The 20,863-nt window shown below is 46.2% G+C and overlaps 2 protein-coding genes across 2 annotated transcripts in view; both read left to right on the forward strand.

Annotated features, from left to right (window-relative positions):
* itgb5 (integrin, beta 5) overlaps positions 1–7,767 on the forward strand; it is a 33,918-nt gene extending 26,151 nt beyond the window's left edge. Inside the window, exons 11-15 of the mRNA XM_018745325.2 lie at positions 3,490–3,712; positions 3,931–4,031; positions 5,476–5,595; positions 6,553–6,719; positions 6,815–7,767. Of these exons, the coding sequence (XP_018600841.2) occupies positions 3,490–3,712; positions 3,931–4,031; positions 5,476–5,595; positions 6,553–6,719; positions 6,815–6,910 (707 nt within the window). The 3' untranslated portion in view covers positions 6,911–7,767. The remainder of the gene's footprint in view (positions 1–3,489; positions 3,713–3,930; positions 4,032–5,475; positions 5,596–6,552; positions 6,720–6,814) is intronic.
* Positions 7,768–12,414: 4,647 nt separating this feature from the next.
* LOC108929159 (tumor necrosis factor-inducible gene 6 protein-like) lies at positions 12,415–20,281 on the forward strand. Its single transcript, XM_018743526.1, has 6 exons — positions 12,415–12,591; positions 15,041–15,178; positions 16,250–16,411; positions 18,840–19,068; positions 19,670–19,710; positions 19,975–20,281. Exons 1-6 carry the CDS (start codon positions 12,489–12,491, stop codon positions 20,070–20,072), a joined length of 771 nt encoding a protein of 256 aa, XP_018599042.1. The 5' UTR covers positions 12,415–12,488; the 3' UTR covers positions 20,073–20,281.
* The last annotated feature ends 582 nt before the right edge of the window (positions 20,282–20,863 follow it).

Raw genomic sequence — 20,863 nt, forward strand, 5'->3', positions numbered from 1 at the left:
ACATTAGGGATGAAATGTTTCAAAAAGTTGTGGTCTGTCTAGGCTTCAGAAATAATTGTTAAGGAAACCTTAGGGTATTTTAGGACATGCTATAAAACCCTGCCATTTGGACTGTTTACTTCCTTTCCTTGCTCATCATCAGTATAATTCCATCTTGTCTAAATGACTGAGTTAAAGTTGAGAACCACAGTTTTACCCATTGTGACATTTAGGAGAAGCAGAATTACACCATGACTAATTTTGTTAAAACACATTAAGGCAACCAGAATTTCACCCAGTCCAGCCCATCCTGATGGAGTTTTAAATCTGACCCCATTTTAACTTGCACACAGAATTCCACAATTTCACACTTTTTTCACATTTTCTACACTGACGTGTGTCGTGAGAGGCCTGTGCTTCGGGCCCAGCCCAGCCTGCCATCTGAGGTCAGCTTTAATTACCGTGTGCAGTCGGCAGTGTGTGAATTTGTGGGTTTTAATTGGCCTGCGGGCGGCCCTGGCGCTGGAACCCACGCCGTTTTTGCTGGGTTTCCCTGTCTCCCGGTAGCACTGCTTTCAACGGGGGAGCTCTCCTTCGGCCGAACCGTAACCTCACTGCATGCAGGACTGGAATGACAACGCATGAGGACTTCCTGCTGCTGTTTTTTTTTCCATTGGAGAAATTCAGTTCATTTTTGCTTTGCATCAGTGATGCACAGTTTTTTAAAACATGCCTTCCACCCCTCCTGGGGCACAGGTCACTAATAAGGGCTCTCCAGGTGTCCTTAAGAGCTGAGATGTCATGAAGTTTCCTTGTTGGCGTTTCTGTAGCTGGCAAGGTTTTTACGGGGTCGGGTAGTTAGCCCCATGGCCAACCCTCCTCCTTTCTCAGCCAGGCTTGGGGCCATCCATGGCAGAGTTGCACAGTTAAAAACAAGAAGGAAAAAGGTCGCCACAGACCGATTAGTGGTCCTGCCCAGCCCCCCCTGGGGTGCCCTCCTGCATGATGCATGGTGTTGCTATTTTTTTGCTCCTAACCCTAACGCCACCCCACTGAGCCGTGTTTACAACCCCAACGCACTTTGAACCATTCGCACCAATACCCAGGGCTTATGCTAGCACCAGTTTAGTGCCTGTTTACAGCATGAATGTGGCTACATAAAGGCTCGTGGCTGGCCCATGGGAGCTTCTAGCAGACGCTATAGCTTCCGCATCTATAGGATCCTCACAGGTTTGTTCCTCCACCCGCAGGAACGTGGCATTGAGTTCAGTGAGGTCTGGGAGAGTGCAACCAGAGGGGTCTTTTCTGCAGGGATACGCAGAGAAACTGTGTACCTCCTACTCTCAACCACCACCAACACAAGAGCTAATTTTTTTTTTTTTTTTTTTAATAAAAACATTTTGGTTTGTGTAGCTAAACGAGCTTTAGGCATCAACCTTGGTAATTTCTAAGTGCACCAGTGAGTAGTGCCGAGGACCCGGGTTTGAATCTGTCCTGCTGTAATTGATCAAAGCACTATCCCTGAATTGATACAGTAAAATCACCCAGTTATATAAATGCAACGTAAGCAATATTTACATTTATTCATTTAGCAGATGCTTTTCTCCAAAGCAACGTACGTCTCGTGGGGGGGGAAAAAAAAACCATTTGTTCATTACATTAAGAGAAAGAGAAATAGTTGCAGACTTAAGTACAGTTTGTTTGTTTCACCATATTCACCAATGTTCACATGAGTAGCTGCATACAAACTTTACTAGAAAATCGATGATTCCTGATCACAGTAGTTGTGTAAGTTGCTTTGGAGAAAAGCATCAGCTAAATGAATAAAAAAAAATGATTTGAGAGAAAATCTGGTCAGTATTTCAAAGCCGTAGTCTTCCTGCCTCAAACTCCCACATTGGTTTGGTTGATGGCTCTGCGGCAGGTTGTGGCATGTCAATAGAATAGCTGCAGAGTAAATAGGTGTGGAAGTAGTCTGATCAAGTCCCTCGCTGGGTGCAAGGATCGAGTGCCAAGATGAAAAAGCTTGGAGATCATGATGTTGTCAGAACTGCAGTGCTGGGATTTCCTAACAACTTGGCACCTTGCAGTTTCCAGTGACTGACTGCCCCTGTGGTTGATGACAAGATAGTAGATGTGACTCTCAAAGCCAATCAACCCTTGTCATTCGGATCTGTGCTGGCATCTCCTAGAGTTGGCTTAGATAGCATATTCTCATGATTTAATATCCTTCTTTTCCCAGCTCTGCACAGTGATGCAATAACGGTTTTTTCCTGAGTTGTGTTGCTTTCTTTTTGAAAGCAAGTGCTCTGCACAAGTGCCTGGACAAGATGAGCTTACACCAGCTTTTACCACAGTTTTACTGCAGCACTTCTGGAGAACACCACTCAAAGCAACAATAGTGGCTCCATGTCAGGGTTTTGCCACAGGTCTGATTTCCAGATTTAGTGAGAACTTGTTCAGCTCAATTTGTACTCTGCTGTGCACCTGGGCCATTGGTGTCTAGTGTATTGTTGCTGACAAAGTGGCTTAATTTACAATAATTAACTGAACTTCGAAGCTCATCAGTAACGAGCTAGTCTGACACCTGGCTTTTATTAGTGATACCTTTTTTTTCCCCTCTCTCCCCGAAGCTGTTTTTAAGTGGTCAGCTGTGTCAAGTTGGGGGGCCTGCATTTGTTTTATTGTCACGCTGGTGCAGTTTCGGTGCTTTGCATCCCACTGCCTGGTGGAGTGAGTTCTGCCAAGAACTTTAAGACCACGAGGAGGGGGATGTCCTCTTTTCTCATAATGCCCAGACAGGCTGAGACTGGGGGAATGCATTCGCCTGTTTTTATTCTGCGCAGAGTCGAGGTCTTTAGCTTGATCTGTTCCAGCTCCTGGATGCAAGGTCACCTGGCCAGGCCCCACCTGCACAAGAGGAGACTTCCAACTTAGCAGCGCTCCTCTTTAATCGTCCCACTCGCTGCCTGAGGGGCCGAGCTGCAGAGCTTGCCGGGATCCCATGAATCGGCCCATTGTGCACAGGCAGCAGCACTGCGATAAACTTCAGGGTGGCATTTAAAAAAAGACACCCCCCCGTCACAGCTGCGCTGCACGCCTCGAAGAGCTTTTCTTGTCCAACACACTACCCACTCTATGACGTGCCGCTCGCACAAGTGGGACAAATCAGTTTAAGGGGCGATTCAGTGATGCAGTCGGCAACCCCGAGCTGAGTTTGTAAAAGAACCCGTCCAACCTGATGCAGCGGATGAATAGCCTTGATATGACTTCAGAATTTACTCCAGCTCCAGAAAGCCACATCACAGCCGTAGATAAGAAACATGAAATCACTGCACATGTTCAGCACTGGAGAGAAGTATGAAGGTGCTCAGTTGCTCTGCTGACATTGTGAGACGGGCTCTTTTTTTTTTCTCCAACGGGGTGTGATGTTGCAGGCAGTCGATTCAGTGTGCTCCAGCCGTCAGCTCCCTCACAGGTCACTTTCTCCTCCTCTCTCCCCAAACCCAGGTCACGGGGAGTGTCACTGCGGCGAGTGCCAGTGCCACACTGGCTACGTGGGTGACAACTGCTACTGTTCCACGGAAACTGCAGCCTGCCTGGCGCGAGATGGGAGGATGTGCAGTGGACGGGGCAGCTGTGTCTGTGGCCGCTGCGAGTGCACAGAACCTGGTGCTTTTGGGGACACCTGCGAGAAGTGCCCCACCTGCCCTGATGCCTGCGGCACCAAGCGGTATGAAAGCAGCATGGAGGGAGTTCCGCTTTAAGAGATCTGGTACCAGGCTGAGGTTGAGAGAAGTGGGAACTTTAATAATGAACATATGCAGAGTGTGACTCTAATTCAAAGCTGTGTCATGAGTTTTGTCTCTCAGGGATTTTTTATTTAGCTGTGAGACCTTTAGCCACTCCCCCTTTTGTCTGTTCTGCTCTGCCCTCCCCACCCGTTCCCAGGGAGTGCATTGAGTGTCGGCTGTTCAATTCTGGGCGCCTCGCGGACAACCAGACCTGTCAGCGGCTATGCAAAGACGAGATCATCACCGTGGAGACGCTCAGTGAGTCCGTCACTCCAGATGCAATGGCCACCCGAATGTGGGACAATCCCTCGGGGCAATTTATTTTCTTTTTTGTACTGGTTTGGTTGCACATGACTTAACATTAAAAGCCCTGTAGTGCTGCATGGAGGGCAGCATTGTGCATTTTATTTTTTAAAAAAGCAAACTTGGCTCTGTTTCTCTGCCCTCTTTCTCTTCCCTGTTTCTTATGATTCTTCAACGATCTTCTCGCAGCTCTTTCTGCGGCAGCTTCCTAGACTTTCTGAACTGTGCCAGTAGGATCAGCTTACTGGAGAACGAGATCGCTGCCCAGGGAGGTTTTTTGTGGGGGAAGATTTTGTGCTGTCCCTGCTAGTTATTTTTGTTGTAATGGGTTTGCAGGCTCATGTGGATGATATGCTCTTCGTTCCCCCATCATTAATGGGCCCAGCTATCTCTTCATCCTCCTCCAGTGCTGGTATAATTTATTCACTGATCTGATACTCTTTTCCAAGGCAACTCCCAATGTTAGGTTTGAATGCTAAGTTATCTGCAGTGATGTACCCTTCTGTACAGCAGGGTAATTTGAACTCTACCAGTTCAGAGTACGGGTACTACAGCAGCACCAGAGACGTGAACCCAGATCTCTTGAATGCAGGGCGGTGTCTCTAATGACAGCTGAAGAACCGCCAGACCCAACCAATATGAGCTGAAAAACACCTGCCTTTGGAGGTGTGTTATAGGTTACTGGGCCAAATGGTAGTATGTTGTTACACTGTGATGGCTGTGCTATGAAAAACACCTCATCGGTGCTTTGTTGAAAGGTAATACATGGGACACCTGTACAAAGTGTGCGTGTTGCTGAGAGAGGCCTGCTCCTTTAAGCATGAGTCACTAGCTTTGCATGTAATTCCACCTATCTGTGTGCAGTGCCTTTCATGTTAATCACTTGCAGTTTTCAAGTGGGGTCTGTTGGCTTGCACCCTGCACCCAAAGCTTGGATGCACACTTACTGCTGCTAGTTTACAGTTTTTTTGATCTGGAGCATTCTGCTAGCCGCAGGACGGGCAGCTCCGTGCAGCTGGGGCTCTCCTGAACCCCTCAAGACCATCTCTCGGACCCAGGCCGTGCACGGTGCTCCTACAAACAGGTTGAGAAGTTCCACTTCACAGTGCACTCTGCTATTTCAGACATGTGACTCTAATGGACTCCACATGTGCATTCCGGAAACATCTTGCCTAAGGGGCAGGCAGAGGTGGGGAGGGGTGCTCGGTCTCAGTAGGATCCAGAGCTTTGCTAAGTTAAATACTGAAGGCGAGGGGACAATCTGATGTCTTTACAGCGGAATGTGGAAGTGCGCCCAAGACTGACTTCACCGTGAACAAATTCTCCGAGCTTGATTGGGATCGACATCAGGGAAGGCAGCGCGCGTCTTGATTTTTGTCCCTTCTGTCCACCCCTGCAGAGACAGACGACCCTGGCGCTGTACTGTGCCTGTACAAGACAGAGAGCGACTGTGTGATGAAGTTCACGTACTCCGAGCATGCCAGTGGCCAGTCAATTCTCACCGCTCTAAAGGAACCAGGTGAGGCTGCCCTTTTGTTTCACATACACGCGCTTAGAAGCTAGAATCGTCGCACCCCGGCCATCACGTGTTCCAGGCCCTCCCTTCTGGGAAGCAATACTGTGCAAATTGGACTTGAACAAGGTAACAGCACTTCCTCTCAGGCTGTATCCCTTCTCACCCTCTGAGGTTCACATTATACTCCACATCCACACTTGAATGGACTTTAAGATTCGCTGTTGGCATCCAGCTCCTGAACTAACAGAAAATACAGCTGAGGCTACACTGGCACAGTTTTTTGTGTGTGTGTATATAATATATATATATCTCATTAAGCAATATACAGTGTCACCTATTTATATTTAGTCCTGCAATGATTTACATTTATTCATTTAGCTGATGCTTTTCTCCAAAGCAAGTTACAATATTTACCAAGTTATACAGCTAGGTGGTTTTACAGGAGCAATTTTAGAGTAAAGACCTTGCTCAAGTGTACTATAGCTGAAGATGAGATTTGAACCTGCAACCTTTGAATCCAAACTCAATAGCGCTAACCACTATGCTACCAGCAGTTCCTCACATCACTTTTCTGCTGTTACCTACATGTTCACATGCATGTCCCGGTAAATAAATGTGTATTTGTTGGATTTTCTTCAGACTGTTACTTGGACTACTTCTGTTGCTTTAATGTTGAACTGTTAAAACGAGCATCAACCACATCAAATTTTCAGTATGTGCGAACTCAGCAAGTAGTGTCTCGGAACATAAAGTGAAGCAATAAATGTTGAGGTTTCAGTGCTGTAATGCTATAGTAATTCTACATTTTTGAAATGCTTAGTGACACGTAGGTTAGCTGAGTACAAAGCAGGCAAGCACTTATCTTTGTGTATCTTATTTTGACACCATTCCAGAGAAGGTACTGTTGCAATTATAGCTCTGTATGTAATTTGTGTGCATGTCTCGTCCTGTTCCCCGCAGAGTGTGGTGCAGCGCCTGATGCCTTAACCGTCCTCCTGGCTGTGGTGGGCAGCATCTTACTGGTGGGTGTGGCCCTGCTGGCTGCCTGGAAACTGGTCATCACCATCCACGACTGGCGGGAGTTTGCCCGCTTCCAGAGTGCCCGTTCACGGGCCCGCTACGAGATGGTGAGGTCCCGCTCGGTACCGCCCACAAAAGCACCTCAGCCAATGGGAGTCACGGTCAGCTGTCACTCAACTCTGTTGTTGTTCACGGTCCACAGGCCTCCAACCCGCTGTACAAGCAGCCCATCTCAAGCCACTCCATGGAGACCATGTTCAACATGCACGGAAAGTCTTATAACGGGGCGGTCCACTGATGCTTGCCGAGCAAGGGGATGGGGGGGGGGGGGCTCCTAGCCCAAAGAAACAACGGGGGGGCAGTGGCAGACATAAGCCATGTTGCAAAAGCTTGACAGCTGAAGGAACGAACTTGATAACAAGAACATCTTTGTTCCTTGGACCTGCGGCTCTCGCAACAAGGCAGCCTGGATGAGACACCAGGAGGTCACGTGATGCATTGCTTTGGCTCATGCAAGTGAGCGCATCCCACTCACACAGCCTCAGTTCTCCTGCTGACAGGGCTCAAACGAACTGAGAAATGGACTCAGGTCCCCCCCCCCCGGAAAGACAGAACACGAGCTCACAATGACTGTCCATAAAAGTTTGTACCGCCAGTGGCAAGATCTTGCAGGAGGAATAATGGGACTTTGTGTCTGCTGATGTCAGCCAGCTTGAGTGACCTTTCTCCCCACGCAACTTAACTTCTCCACTTTTGCAGTGTTTATAAACTGTGCGGACAGTGGGATATGGATTGTTTATTTTTTCTTTGGCAATTCTAAGAATGCATTTCAGCTGCAAACATCAATGCATCATTTCCTAACAAAAGGAAGCTCTATCCATTTTTACAGAAACAAGGATATCTTGAGCTTGTAGCAATATAGAAATCTTTTTCCTGGCTGCTTTGGAAACATGGTACTAACATAAAGAGGTGGTTTTTGTCAGTTTTGCACTTCAAATATTGTGACTCTGATAAAAACACTGCCATGCTACCCTGTTGCCTTGTTCATGTGTGCTCAAAGAGCCCTCTCTTGCACATGTGCTCCTCACATCTTCAGTATCACCTCTTTTTTTTTTTTTTTTGTTTTATTGTTTTATGTTTGTTTACTTTTCTCCAAAGCATCTTGCAGTGGTAGGTTTGTACACTAAGCTACTTAGTGATTTAGCCATATATACAGCTGGGTAATTTGTATCATATCTCCAAACCACTAAGTCACCTACTGCTCTTGTCGAGGCGAAATTAAACAGACATGGTTACTTTGTTGCTGAGACCTTTTACAGGAGAGACAGTTTTTGACATGTAGTAATTAAAGACCTTGGAGCATGATGGGATTTTCTGGGTGAGACTTCCAAGGAATGTGGTAGAGTGTTCCAGAAGGTACTTAGATTTGTGTGATGCTCTTATAACTCTGTCCATAAAGTGCTTTCAGCAGCTTCAGGCATTTTAAGTTCTGTGACTATTAGTCGCACTCATTCCTAAGAGTCTGTGCTCTCCACACAAAAGTGGTGCTTGCTCTGTGTGTGTGTGTGTGTGTGTGTGTGTGTGTGTGTGTGTGTGTGTGTGTGTGTGTGTGTGTGTGTGTGTGTGTGTGTGGGGGGGGGGGTCTGCGGTCTGCTCAGAAAGCTTCTACTATTCACACACACACCTGGTGCCCTGCCCTTTGCTCAACTGGTCAAACCCCCACCATCCCTGATTCAAACACTTTTCTTGGCTGATGATGTGGGGTGGGGGGAGGAGCAGGACTGGAGTCCTGCTGCGAGATCCTGCTTTGATCCCTACATCAACACCTCTGAGGTGTCCATCCCATCAGTGTGTAGGTGCTTCTGCTGGCAGCTGGGCTCCTTTCGCAGCATGGGAACCCCAAGGCCACCATGGCTGTACTGGGTGTAAGTTTGAGGAGGAAGCAGGGACATGCCCAAAGCGTTGCTATTGGGGGGGTGGCCAAGGATGCAGCCCAGGCCTCAGCGCTGTTCAGAAAGGGGACTTTAAGCCGGGTGAAGCAGTACTGCATGTGGGTCCCATGCATGCTGGGAACTGGTGTAGCCCACAAAAAGGCTGTGGTGAGAATGTGGGCTAATGTTCGTGATGGGCCAACATCCCAGCTCAGTTCTTCACCTCCTTTAATTATCCTCAACGGGGCTCGTCAGGTCCTCCGCACAGCATCTTGCCAATTTGTGTGGCACCGGAGACGAGCACAGGGAGGAGAAAGGACTCGCGGTGGGTAACCACAGCTGCAGGAGACGGGAAGCTCCGGGCCTGTGGATGACTGTGGATCTGGGCTCTCGTGGCCTCCAGCCCACACTGACACCCATTTCGAAGTGGAGGGCGGTCAATGGTAATGTCCTGATCCGGGGTCCGAGAGCATAGCCAGCGCACCTCCAGTCTGTGTCTGAATAACAGATTAGCCTCGAACCCCCCACCGGGAAACCCAAAACTCTGAGGGGTACCTTCAGTGAATCCTCTAGAAGCAGACAAGTATCTGCTTCACATCTGCTTTCGTCACTACTCTCTCCATCCCACCCCAGCCTGTCCACCTTCCTACCACCAAATTGTGGCTGGAACCCTGTGTGGTGTCAGGATAGACGATCAAGGACAGAAGAGCTCCTCCTCCATCGTAACTGTGAGTCTCTGTTGGAGCTGTGCTGCGGACTCCTTACGCAGAATTATGACGTAAACCATATACTTACTATAGGGCAGCACAGTGGCGCAGCAGGTGGCACTCATAGTATCTGGGCTATGGGTTTGGGCGTGAATTCAAATCTGGCTTTGTTTGTGTGGAGTTTGCATGTTTTCCATCTTCATGTGCTACTCCTCCAGGTGTTCAGGTTTCCTCCCACAGTCCAAAGACATATTTCAGGTGAACTGGTAACTATAAATTACCCTTCGCATGTGTGATTGTCCTGTGATGGACTGGTGTTACTCATCCAGGGTGTACCCTGCCTCCTACCCTATACCTCCAGGGTAGGCTCTGGGCCACCATGTCCCTGCACCGAACAAGCAGTTTCTGATGACTGGTGGCTTATTAGAGTGTTTCATTGCATGAGCTGGACTCTCCTGGCCTGTGAGTGACACACTGACTGCTCTCGCAGCAGCGCGGTCTCTCTTACTGCTGCTGCATTATATGAACCAAAAAATACTCTAAGCGCCAAAACATGTTTTCAAACTCTCTGACAGCTGGCGATCTGTGTCGCTATTTTTAATGAAAATGTATTTACTGCGTAATCAGAGCAATGTGCACCATAGTTGGGCTGCTCAAGCTTGTTTTCATTAAGGTTGCTGTTCGGGGGGGGGAATAAAGACACGTGTCCCAGATCCTGAACCTGCAGCTTCCCGGCTCAGTGACTCGGCTGTCGCTCCATGCTGCCCCCAGGGGCGGAGGATGCTACTGCACTGAGAATTCCTGAAAATAACTTTCCAAAGGAACTTTCCTGCAGGGTCCCTCACTCTAGACAGCATCCAGGACCTCCCGCTCATCTACCTCCAATCGCAGACTGAGCTGCAGTCCTTACAATGACCCCGAAGGTTGGAGAGACTGCAAACAGAGTGGCATTATTATCACTTGGAGGGAACTAACTTGCCGCAAATGCGGCCTTTTTCCAGCTGTGATCGGAGGCTCTTTATGATGCAAATGCTGCTGGCGACTCGTGGCCTAGTTCCCATGTCCGGATCTGGCGGCAGCGCAGGGAACGGAACGGAGCTGTTTGCCTGTCCCTCACCCTCTGCCCCCACCCACCCCAGGTCTACCGTGCATTTCCCTGTGTATGGCCAGCTTGCCAGGCCTCGGGCTGCTCAGTGCAGCATTTTTATTTATTTATTTTTTTTTTTTAACCACATCCCATCTGACCCAATACATATCTACTCAGTAACAATGTATTATGGCCCAAAACAGGGCAATTTGACTGTCCTCCCTCCTCCTGAGAAGACCACAATTGTCATGTGAGGTTTTAATGATGGGAAAAAATAGAAATGTTGCTGTTCCCATAGGAAACTGTACATATATAATAGTGTACACATACTGTATTGTTGTGAAAGACTATTCTTAATAGGTGTTTGGTTTGACTGGATCATGCGCATTGCTGAGGACACTCAGATGTGAAGGATATTTCTTCAGATGTCACCGCCACCGATAGAGAGCACCGCTTTGGGTTAGTTTACTTTTACCTGGAATGATTAGGTGTCAAAGTGGTAAGCATTGCTGCAGACTCAGTGACTGCAGGTCTGAATCCCATCTCCTGCAGTATTACCTTGGAGTAAAGATTTATCTTAAGTAATTTTTAACTGGAACAATTTATCGCTGTAAATAAGTCCGTTTTTGTCTACGGGCGCCCTCTGCTGGCCGCAGTTTGGAACTGCAAACGTTCACTTTTCCATTGATGACGCGTTTAGTGTTTCTCACATTGACAGTATGAATAACGTCAGTTTGTTAAGATTGTTACTTCATATAATATTAATGTCTTGCTTTTCTGATGGTTCTGTTCATAGCAATTGGTTATATTACACCTCTCACTTCAGTTGTCAGTACTGATACAACTTTCAGCACACGTGTATTGATTAAAGGTCCGTCGCTAAGGATTTAAAGTGTTGCTCAATAGTGTCTCAGATACATCTATCATAGAGCAATTACACATATGCTGACATGGCTGACGGCCAGATGTTGCTTCTAAAAATGGTAAATAAATTAATCTTCGTGAAAAAAATCTTGCTTGATATTTTTGTTAGAAAACCTAATATGTGCCGCCTTATTTATTACAAATCATAGGACGCACCGCCGCCCCGCGTCTTTGAAATGTTGCCGCTCTGGGCTGAAGGAGCTGTGGGTTTATACAGTGAACTGGACACACTGTACACAGTTGTACTCACTCTCAAGTTACTTATTTTCAGTCCGTTTGAGACCGTTACAGTATAAACAATTATTATGGTCTATGTATGTGAAATGTTCACATACATGTTATAATTACATACAAATAATTCAAATGTTATTTCCCCTTCTTCGTAATCTCTACCTAAAATGAAAATATGTATAAAAATGCTCTGTGTCTTTGTAATAAACTTGAACTACACACACACACCTTTTTAGTTTTGAGACACAAGTCTAAGGGGTACTGAAAGTCAGATAGTTGGTAATGTAGCGGTTAGCGCTACTGCCTCGGGATCCGTAGGTCATAGGTTCGACTCCCTCTCCTGCTTCTAGTACCCTTGAGCAAGGTACTAACCCTGAATGTTTCTAGTAGATCTCCCCAGCTGTATAAACAAGTAAATAATTACAAGCTCGTAAAAACCCTAAGTCACTTTGAGAAAAGATTCGCTGAATGAATGTAAGTCCATGAAGTTCACACCTATTTGTACGAGAGGGTCATTTTTACTGCATCGCTTAAGGGTATGTGCCTCCATCAAGGGTATATTGCCTCAGGAAAGGGTCTCGATCTTATTACCGGAACCTTTTGTTTTGTACTGCAGGGTCATTTGTACTGTATCGCTTTAGGACACGACCTTGGCTTGGTGAAGGGTGTTAAAGCGGGAACGGGACTCGAACAAACAACCTTGACATTACTAGGCGATAAAGCGGACAACCCCCCCCAAACAAACACAGACACACACAACGCTGGTGTGAGATGTGTGAGAGGCGCAGATGATGACTGTGTGATGACGATGATGATGAGCGGGTGCTGAAAGGGTGCTGGGGGACGGGGGGGAACGGAGCCCCCTCACGTGTGACCTCAGCAGCGCGGGTCCAGCCCCGCTATAAAAGCGCGAAAGCGCGACGGGAGCGCGAGGACGTCGGGCAGATCGCCGCTGGGCTGCGGACTGAGGTCGGAACCCACGGTGAAGCAGGCGGGATGCGAACCCTCCTCGTCACGTGCGCGCTCTTCCTGCTGCTGCTGGAGGAGATCCGGCCGTGGGGCTTCAAGGACGGGGTTCTGCGCAACTCCATATGGCTCGGTGAGACACAAACCCACAACCACAGGGCACGTTCGGGGTCCTCGTGCGAGTGGAGACGTTTTAATGAAAAATGCACCTCCCTCCTCAGAAAATAGTAAAAAAAAAATGCCGTTAAAAATGATATATTTTATGTAATATATAATACATTGGACACACACACATAACATTCCAAAGCGAAATTATATATAAAGAAGAATTTAAATTTTCTTGGAATAAAAATCATGTAGCCGCGCCCAAAGCTTAGGGATAGGCTCTGGACCACCGCGATCCTGCGTGCTCAGGGCAAGCGGCTATTTGACATGGGTGGATGATAAAAATGTCACGGAGGAGACCAGGTAAGTGTAAAGAGGGCCTTTCGGAGCAGGTCTGTGAAACACTTGTAACAGCAGTGATACTTTCGGGATTTAATGTGCTCAGATGCTGCAGTTTCAATGAAAGGCTTGTGTCCAGTTATATTTGTCCGCACCCCTGTAAAGCTGTGGGCATGGAAGGGTCCCTTATAAGTTATTCCCTTGCTCTGTTACAATCTGTACCCTTTTTACCATTGAATTCTCGTGTGTGCGTGTGGTAAAGTGTGTAACTGCATACAAGTGCGTGAGTTAGTAGGGGGGTGCGGTGGTGCAGCGGGTTGGACCGGGTCCTGCTCTCCGGTGGGTCTGGGGTTCGAGTCCCGCTTGGGGTGCCTTGTGACGGACTGGTGTCCCATCCTGGGTGTGTCCCCTCTCCCTCCGGCCTTGCGCCCGGTTGCCGGGTTAGACCCTGGTTCCCCGCGACCCCATATGGGATGAGCAGTTCTGAAAATGTGGGTGTGTGTGAGTTGGTGTCTTCTGGTAAAAGTACTGCTGAGTCACAGCAGACTGGAAACTGGAAAAGCCTGAGTTGGACACTTCAGTCACCGGGGTTGTGCAGTAGGTCAGATCCCCCGCCCCCTGGGAGCCCAGCTGGGGTTTGAGCTTTTCACACTGCGAGGCCCCCTATGAAAAAGTATCCTAATGTAAACAATGGCATGTAAAATGTTATTTTATTCGTAGAATTCATCACAGTAACATTTCATTTGTCTTAGCTTTAGACGCTGACTTGTTAGTGTGTTGTACAATAGTGCGCCCTTAGCCAAGACCCCCCCAGCCAAGACCTCCCCAGCCAGCCCCCCCAGGGCTGCAATCGGAACCGCAGAAGAAACGCACACTCCTTTCCCAAGAAAAGGCTTCGTTGCATAATCTCCACGGTTAAATAATAATGTAGTGAACTCCTTTTTAGTGGAACTTGTCTTTTTCCAAGTCAATCCTAGTCAATCCTAAAATACACACATACATGCAAACATATTATATTTATACAGTACATATAACATGTATGCTGTACGTATGTATGCATCCCAGGTTTTAACTGTAACATACTGTTCAGGCACTAAAAATCAACTCGCATTTATAGTGCAATTAAAGTTAATTTTACTAATTGAACTTTTCATTGTGCAATTTGTGATTGAATAAATGCCTCCAACGTGTTTGTTTGTTTGTCTGTTTGCTACCAGCATTAATGTGTTGCTTTGACTGTAATGCGAGAGGCTCGGTGCGCCTAACCAGTTGGGGTTCGCTAGTTGTGTTCCGAATGCTGCGAGATCTTCCCCGCGACGTTGACCGTGATGTCTAAACAAGCTGATGTTCGCAGTCCAGATCAAAGGAGGTAAAAAAAAAAAAAAAAAAAAATGTCCGGTCTGGGCGCCGTCTCGTGGTTTTTCAGTCTCTCGCTCCTAGGGTGTCGCATTAGATGAGATTAATTTCCATTTGATTGCAGCGCTGGAGCCCTGGAGGCTTTGGAAGGTGCATCGCTGTCACATGGCGAGCTTCTTGTTCCCAGTCGCACTGATCCGCTCTGGATCGTTCCCCGCAAAGGGCCTCTCGGTGTACCACACACACACACACACGAAGTGGTCAACCTCAGCCGTTCTCTTGTCTGGTCGTGCCCGGTACTCAAATATTTTTTAGTTTATTTTTGTTATGTCCAATTAATATTGTATAGTGAGTCTGAGGGCCGCATGTGTAACTTATGTGCAGCTTATAATGTTAAGCTACTTCCAGGTAGACTGGAATTTAGCATCTTCGAAGATGCCTACGTGACTACTTACAGTTATCTACCCATTTATACAGCTCTCTAATTTTACTAGAGCGATTCAGGGTAAGTACCTTGCTCAAGGGTACTATAGGTGGATGGGAGACGTGAACCTGTGACCTTTGGGTTCAATACTACAGCACTAACCTCTATGTTACCAACTGTCCTTCTATTTATGGAGCTTTTAAATTATTGCACCGCTGCAGCTATGAGGTTTTGTGTGTGTACATGTGTGTTTGTTACAGTATTATGGTAAGTTAATACTCTGTTTAACCCGTTAATGCCAGGGAGTCACCTTCCCCCGAGTGTGACTTCTCGGCGACCGCGGTGTGTCTCCCAACAGAACAGGCGGCCGGGGTGTATCACCGGGAGTCACGCAAGGGCCGCTACCAGCTCACCTTCAAAGACGCCAAGGCTGTGTGTAAATTCGAAGGAGGGAAACTGGCGACGATCGCGCAGCTGGAGGCTGCCCAGAAAATAGGTCCGTGCCAACCCCCGACCCCGAGAAAGACCCAGAAACGTGGTCCTTTGTACCCCCGTGAGGCTCTCCAGTCACTTGGTATTGCAGTTACTACATTTGTTTCTATGGGCTATTGGCTTTCAGATTAATAATAGCAGTATAATACTATAATAATAGCAGTAATACATTATTAATAGTATCTTAAGTTATTAAGTTGCTTTTGGAGAAAAGTGTCAGCAAATAGTAACTCATACTATAGAATAAAGTGTGTGAATTACACAGTGTGAGACCATTATACCAGAGTCTTCGGCTTACAAACGCAGCTGAAAGCGGAACACTATTTGTAAATTGCGATGTTTGATATTTATTTATGTTTTTCTCCAAAACAACTTACAAAGTCAAGCTTCTCACAATTGTTTACCCATTCATTCAGCTGGGTATTTTTTACTGGAGCAATTTAGGGTAAGTATTTTTCTCATGGGTACTACAGCTGCAGGTGGGATGCAAACCTGCAACATTTGGGTCTATTGGGTCCACAGGGAGCAGCGCTAACCACTAATCTACCAGCTACCTTGTGTGTGGAAATCCAAAATCACTTTAAGCACAATCCATAAAGTCACAATCAGTAGGTTAAAGAGAGGTTGCTGGATTTTTATACTGGTTAAGCACTGTAAAAACCTTGGACATAGTTGTAAAAATGAAAAACACTTTTTTTCAAAAAAAAAAAAAAAGAAAAAAAAATTACCCACAGAGAAAATGAAAACTAATTTAAAAAAAAGTTTTTTTTTTAAAAAAAAATGTCCTTACTACCAACTCATACACAACGCTTGTAACACAAGGAGCCAGTGTATGTAGACTGACACTAATGTGTTTTGCAGCCAGGCTGATAGAAGCGGTCGCTCTTGGTAATGTTAATTGCTAATGAGCACTGCAGCGAACCACCGATGTAACTGTGTCATATGCCATTGGTAATTACACCATGGTAATAACACCACGCGTAGGAAATGAACCAAACAGAAGTTTTCTCCTTGACTGTCGAACCCGTCCGGTGAGCCATCCTCAGATGAAGTTGTTGTGCTCCGTTTGCTCTAGGGCTCCACGTCTGCTCAGCAGGGTGGTTTGACAAGGGCCGGGTGGGGTACCCCATCGTCAAACCGGGCCCCCACTGCGGCTACGGGAAGGTGGGAGTCATCGACTACGGATTCCGGCTGAACAAGAGCGAGCGCTGGGACACCTACTGCTACAACCCCGCAGGTGAATGACACGCCATGCTTTCAGGAATTGTGTTTTGTCGCAGCGCAACCGAGATGCCTGGGAGTCTCTGCAGCCGTGGGGGGTCTCCTGATGGCGGTCTCCTATTATGATTGCGTGATAGGGCTGATGTACAGATGAGGGTGCAACCGAGACGTTTCCAGAAACCGACCAAAAATGGTCAACGGGCAGAAGTGCATAAAAATGCTAACATAACATATTTTGACTGACTCTGGGGACAAATATGATTTCTTTACATATGTCTGAGAAGTTCACCTGGCAGCCTCTTTTATGTGACTCGGTTTTCAAAGTTCTTGTATTTCAAACTGATTTGCCAGAAAAATCTTGTAAAAATCCATTGAAACTTGGGATTGGGTCCTTGATGCTGTATTAGTGCTTCTCTTTCTTAAGATCACTTTTCAGATTTTAAAAGCACAAAGTAGCCATCATACTGAATAATCATTTACATTTTCATGTTATTAGTAACCGTTACTCTTCTTTACTTTTATCGCAGAGGACTGTATACTGATTCGATGGATCAGACAGAGGTAGTTTGTTCTCTTCAGTGCACTGCACACAAAGGGAGAATTGTTGAGTTGAAAAATAAAAAATTAATTGACAAAAGCCCCTGTTTACAAGCAAAATTGAAAACCATCTGCGGTCTGTTACATTACTGTGGTAATGGACATGTGGCAGGGGTGCGGTGGCGCAGTGGGTTGGACCGCAGTCCTACTCTCCGGTGGGTCTGGGGTTCGAGTCCCGCTTGGGGTGCCTTGTGACGGACTGGCGTCCCGTCCTGGGTGTGTCCCCTTCCCCCTCCGGCCTTACGCCCTGTGTTGCCGGGTAGGCTCCGGTTCCCCGTGACCCCGTAAGGGACGAGCGGTTCTGAAAATGTGTGTGTGTGTGTGGACATGTGGCCCTGACAGCAGGCTCTTGGTTCCAGATGTAAGGCCTGCAGGTTGATCAAATGTTCTTGCCAAAAACAGTTCAACCAAGTGGGCACTCCTCCACCTCCCTGGTTCCTGGACTCCGCAGTGATTTTTCAAAGTGTGCCGTTTATATTTGCTGGATGGAAATTTTCATGATTTTTTTTCAGGAAACAATGTTCCTTGTGTTGTGTCTTTAGCTCCTTTGCGCATGAAAGACACAAGACCAAACAGTGTAACCCGAATCCCTTTTTTATTATGTTTACCTCATTTGTTTAGGAGGAACAAAGTCTGAAATCACCATGAAACAGCTGGAAAATACTGGTTAGAAACACTGGTGTGGTCTTTGACTATTTATAATATGATAGGCTTGTTCACTTTCATCTTACTTCTCTGTCACTCACACGCTATGGGTGAACCTGAACAGCATGTCTTTGGAGTATGGGAGGAAACCAGAGCACCCAGAGGAAACCCACACAGACATGGGGAGAACATGCAAACTCCACATGTTCATATGTATGGTAAATAAGAGCTGTTTTGACAAGTGCAAGCAGACAGACATACAGTATTATGGAGTAATTAATGAAGGTTGTGTTTGACAACTAATGTAAATTATTGACATAAGTGCATTTTGGTGATATTTTAGCATTAATCAGTGTATTTTTATTTTGAGAATTCATCTTACAAAGGGTTTTTCAGAAACCTTTGGTTGTACAGTGGGGGAAGACTGTACACTCGAAAAAAACTGAATTAACAGTCTCTTTACTACATCTTCCTGTTTCATTAATATTTCACAGTTTTACTTAAGGTGTGTGGTGGTTGTGCAGTGGGTTTCGTTGGGTCTTGCTCTGGGGTTCGAGTCCTGCTTGGGATGCCTCGCAGCGGATTGGCATCTCGTCCGGGATGTGTCCCCTCCCCCCTCAACCTCGCACCTTGTGTTGCCGAGTTAGGCTCCGGGTCGGGACAAGCGGGTGTAGACGTGTGTGTGTGTGTGTGTGTGTGTGTGTGTGTGTGTGTGTGTGTGTGTGTGTGTGTGCGCGCGCTCACTTATGGGGTCACTGCTGCCATATGTAGTGTTTACCTGTTCATATTTTGCTAATATTTAGCTCTGCAGAATTTGTATGTTTCCTCCATGGATGTGTGGTTTCCTCTTGGTGCTCTGGTTTCCCCCCACAGTCCAAAAAGTGTTTGTTTCTGATGAACTGGTGACTGAATTGCTTGTAGCCTGTGAGTGTGTGAACGAGAGTGTGTGATTGCCCTGTGATGCACTGGTGTTCTGTCCAGGGTGTACCCTGCCTCACTCCCTATGCTTCCAGGATCGGCTCTGGACCACAACAACCCTGCACTGGACAGGCAATATTCACAATAAACGAACAAATGAATGAGAAGTTACAAGCAGACAACTATTATTATGTAGTTAATATTACTATATCACTCACAAGAATGATGGCTATTCCACTGAAGTACCAGGTCCCCCATGACCGTGTGCATGTTCCTCCCTGCAGCAAAGGAGTGCGGCGGGATCTTCACAGACCAGGGAAGGGTCATCCGTTCCCCTGGCTTTCCAGAGCCCTACGAGCACGAGCAGATCTGCTACTGGCACATCCGGGTTCGCTACGGCCAGAGGATCCGGCTGAGCTTCCTGAGCTTCGACCTGGAGGAGGACCCCGGCTGCCTGGCCGACTACTTGGAGATCTACGACAGCTACGACGACATCGGGGGATTCACCGGGAGGTGGTCCTCCGCCAAGTTCATATGGCCATTGCGAAGTACAGACAGGAGTTCAGTCACCAACGATATTGCAGAGTGATCATTCTGGTTTTTTTATTTCAGATGTCCCAAGAAGTTAAAATTAACCGAATAAGCAAATTAAATCTAAAAAAAAAAAAAGTGTTGATATGGCTGCCATCCCCATTTTTTTAAGCAAAATAGAACAGATTTGTTCTGAGTTTATCAGTAGATTATTACTGTACCTTTTGAAGCCAAATCGGGCAATTCATTTGCCCGATTTTTTTTTTGTACTACTTCTGCATTTTTGAATGTGCATTATCAGTTTTATCAGTCTGCATGTGTATATCTATATCTAAATACACATTTTCTGAACCGCTTGTCCCATTTGGGGTCGTGGAGAGCCGGAGCCTAATCTGGCAACACAGGGCATAAGGCTGGAGGGGGAGGGGACACACCCAGGATGGGAAGCCAGTCCGTCGCAAGGCACCCCAAGCGGGACTCGAACCTCAGACCCACCGGAGAGCAGGACCCGGTCCAACCCACTGCACTGCCACATCCCCTATATCTAAATAAATTTATTTATTTATTTTTTTTTTTCCTCCAGGTTTTGTGGTACTGAGTTACCTGAAGACTTCACAAGCACAGGTATAACATTCATAATTTCACTCCAGCGTTCTGTGTCCTTGAAAGTAACTCAACTAAATCAGCCTTGTCCTGGAAAAACCTGAGTTACACCAGTGAGGGGTGGTTGTGGATGCACAGATTTGATGATTGTCGTTGTTGCTGTGTTCTCGTGGGATCCTGACTCTGTTGTGCCCGAGAGAGGGAACACAGAACACATCGTCCTTGTCCATAAATATAAATAGAGTAAATGCATAAATGCCTACGGACGACTCTTCTCTCACCCAGGAAACGTCATGACTCTGAAGTTTCTGTCGGATTCCTCGGTGACGGCATCGGGATTTCGGCTGCAGTACACGGCCTTTTACCCCTTGGACTACAGTTAACCACAACCTGAGCCTGTCAGAGTGTACCGTAGTATGAAATTGTAATCAGAGATCTGTTTTTATTTTTTGTGAAGCCATTGCTTTCCTTGTTTTGCCTTTTTCTGTTTTTTTGATCTTTCACTTCCTACTCTACCCTCTCACTTAGGATCTATATGTGGTACAATAATATGAACTGATACATTAGTTCCATGTAGCTCATATTCATTGTTATTGCCTTTATAAATAATGGTTTATAAATCCTGTAGTTATTTTATACTTATTGTTTCAATATACTCCCATAAGTAATTTGAAGTATTGATGTTTTAAACATAACACTATTAATGTTATTTAACTTTAAACATGAGATAACTGTTGACATTATATATTGAAGCAGTTTATATTTATTCATTTAGCTGACACTTTTCTCCAAAGCAACTTACAATGCTGAGCTGTTTAGTTATTTACCCGTTTTTACAGCTGGGTAAATTTAATGGAGCAATTTAGGGTAAGTACCTTGTTCATGGGTACTGCAGCCAGAAGTGAGATTTGAACCTACAACCCTTGGATCCAAAGGCAGCAGCTCTAAGCCCTTTGCTGTCCCTATAGGAATAAGCATTGCATATATATACACACACACACATATACATATATATATATCATATATGTATATATGTATACACATATATATATATGTACACACACACACACACACATATATATATATATATATATATATATATATATATATATATATATATATATATATATATATATATAAAGAGAGATCTGCCTTCCAAGAAATCATGTTCTGA

The sequence above is a fragment of the Scleropages formosus genome, chromosome 12, assembly GCF_900964775.1.
Source record: "Scleropages formosus chromosome 12, fSclFor1.1, whole genome shotgun sequence".
NCBI lineage: Eukaryota > Metazoa > Chordata > Actinopteri > Osteoglossiformes > Osteoglossidae > Scleropages > Scleropages formosus.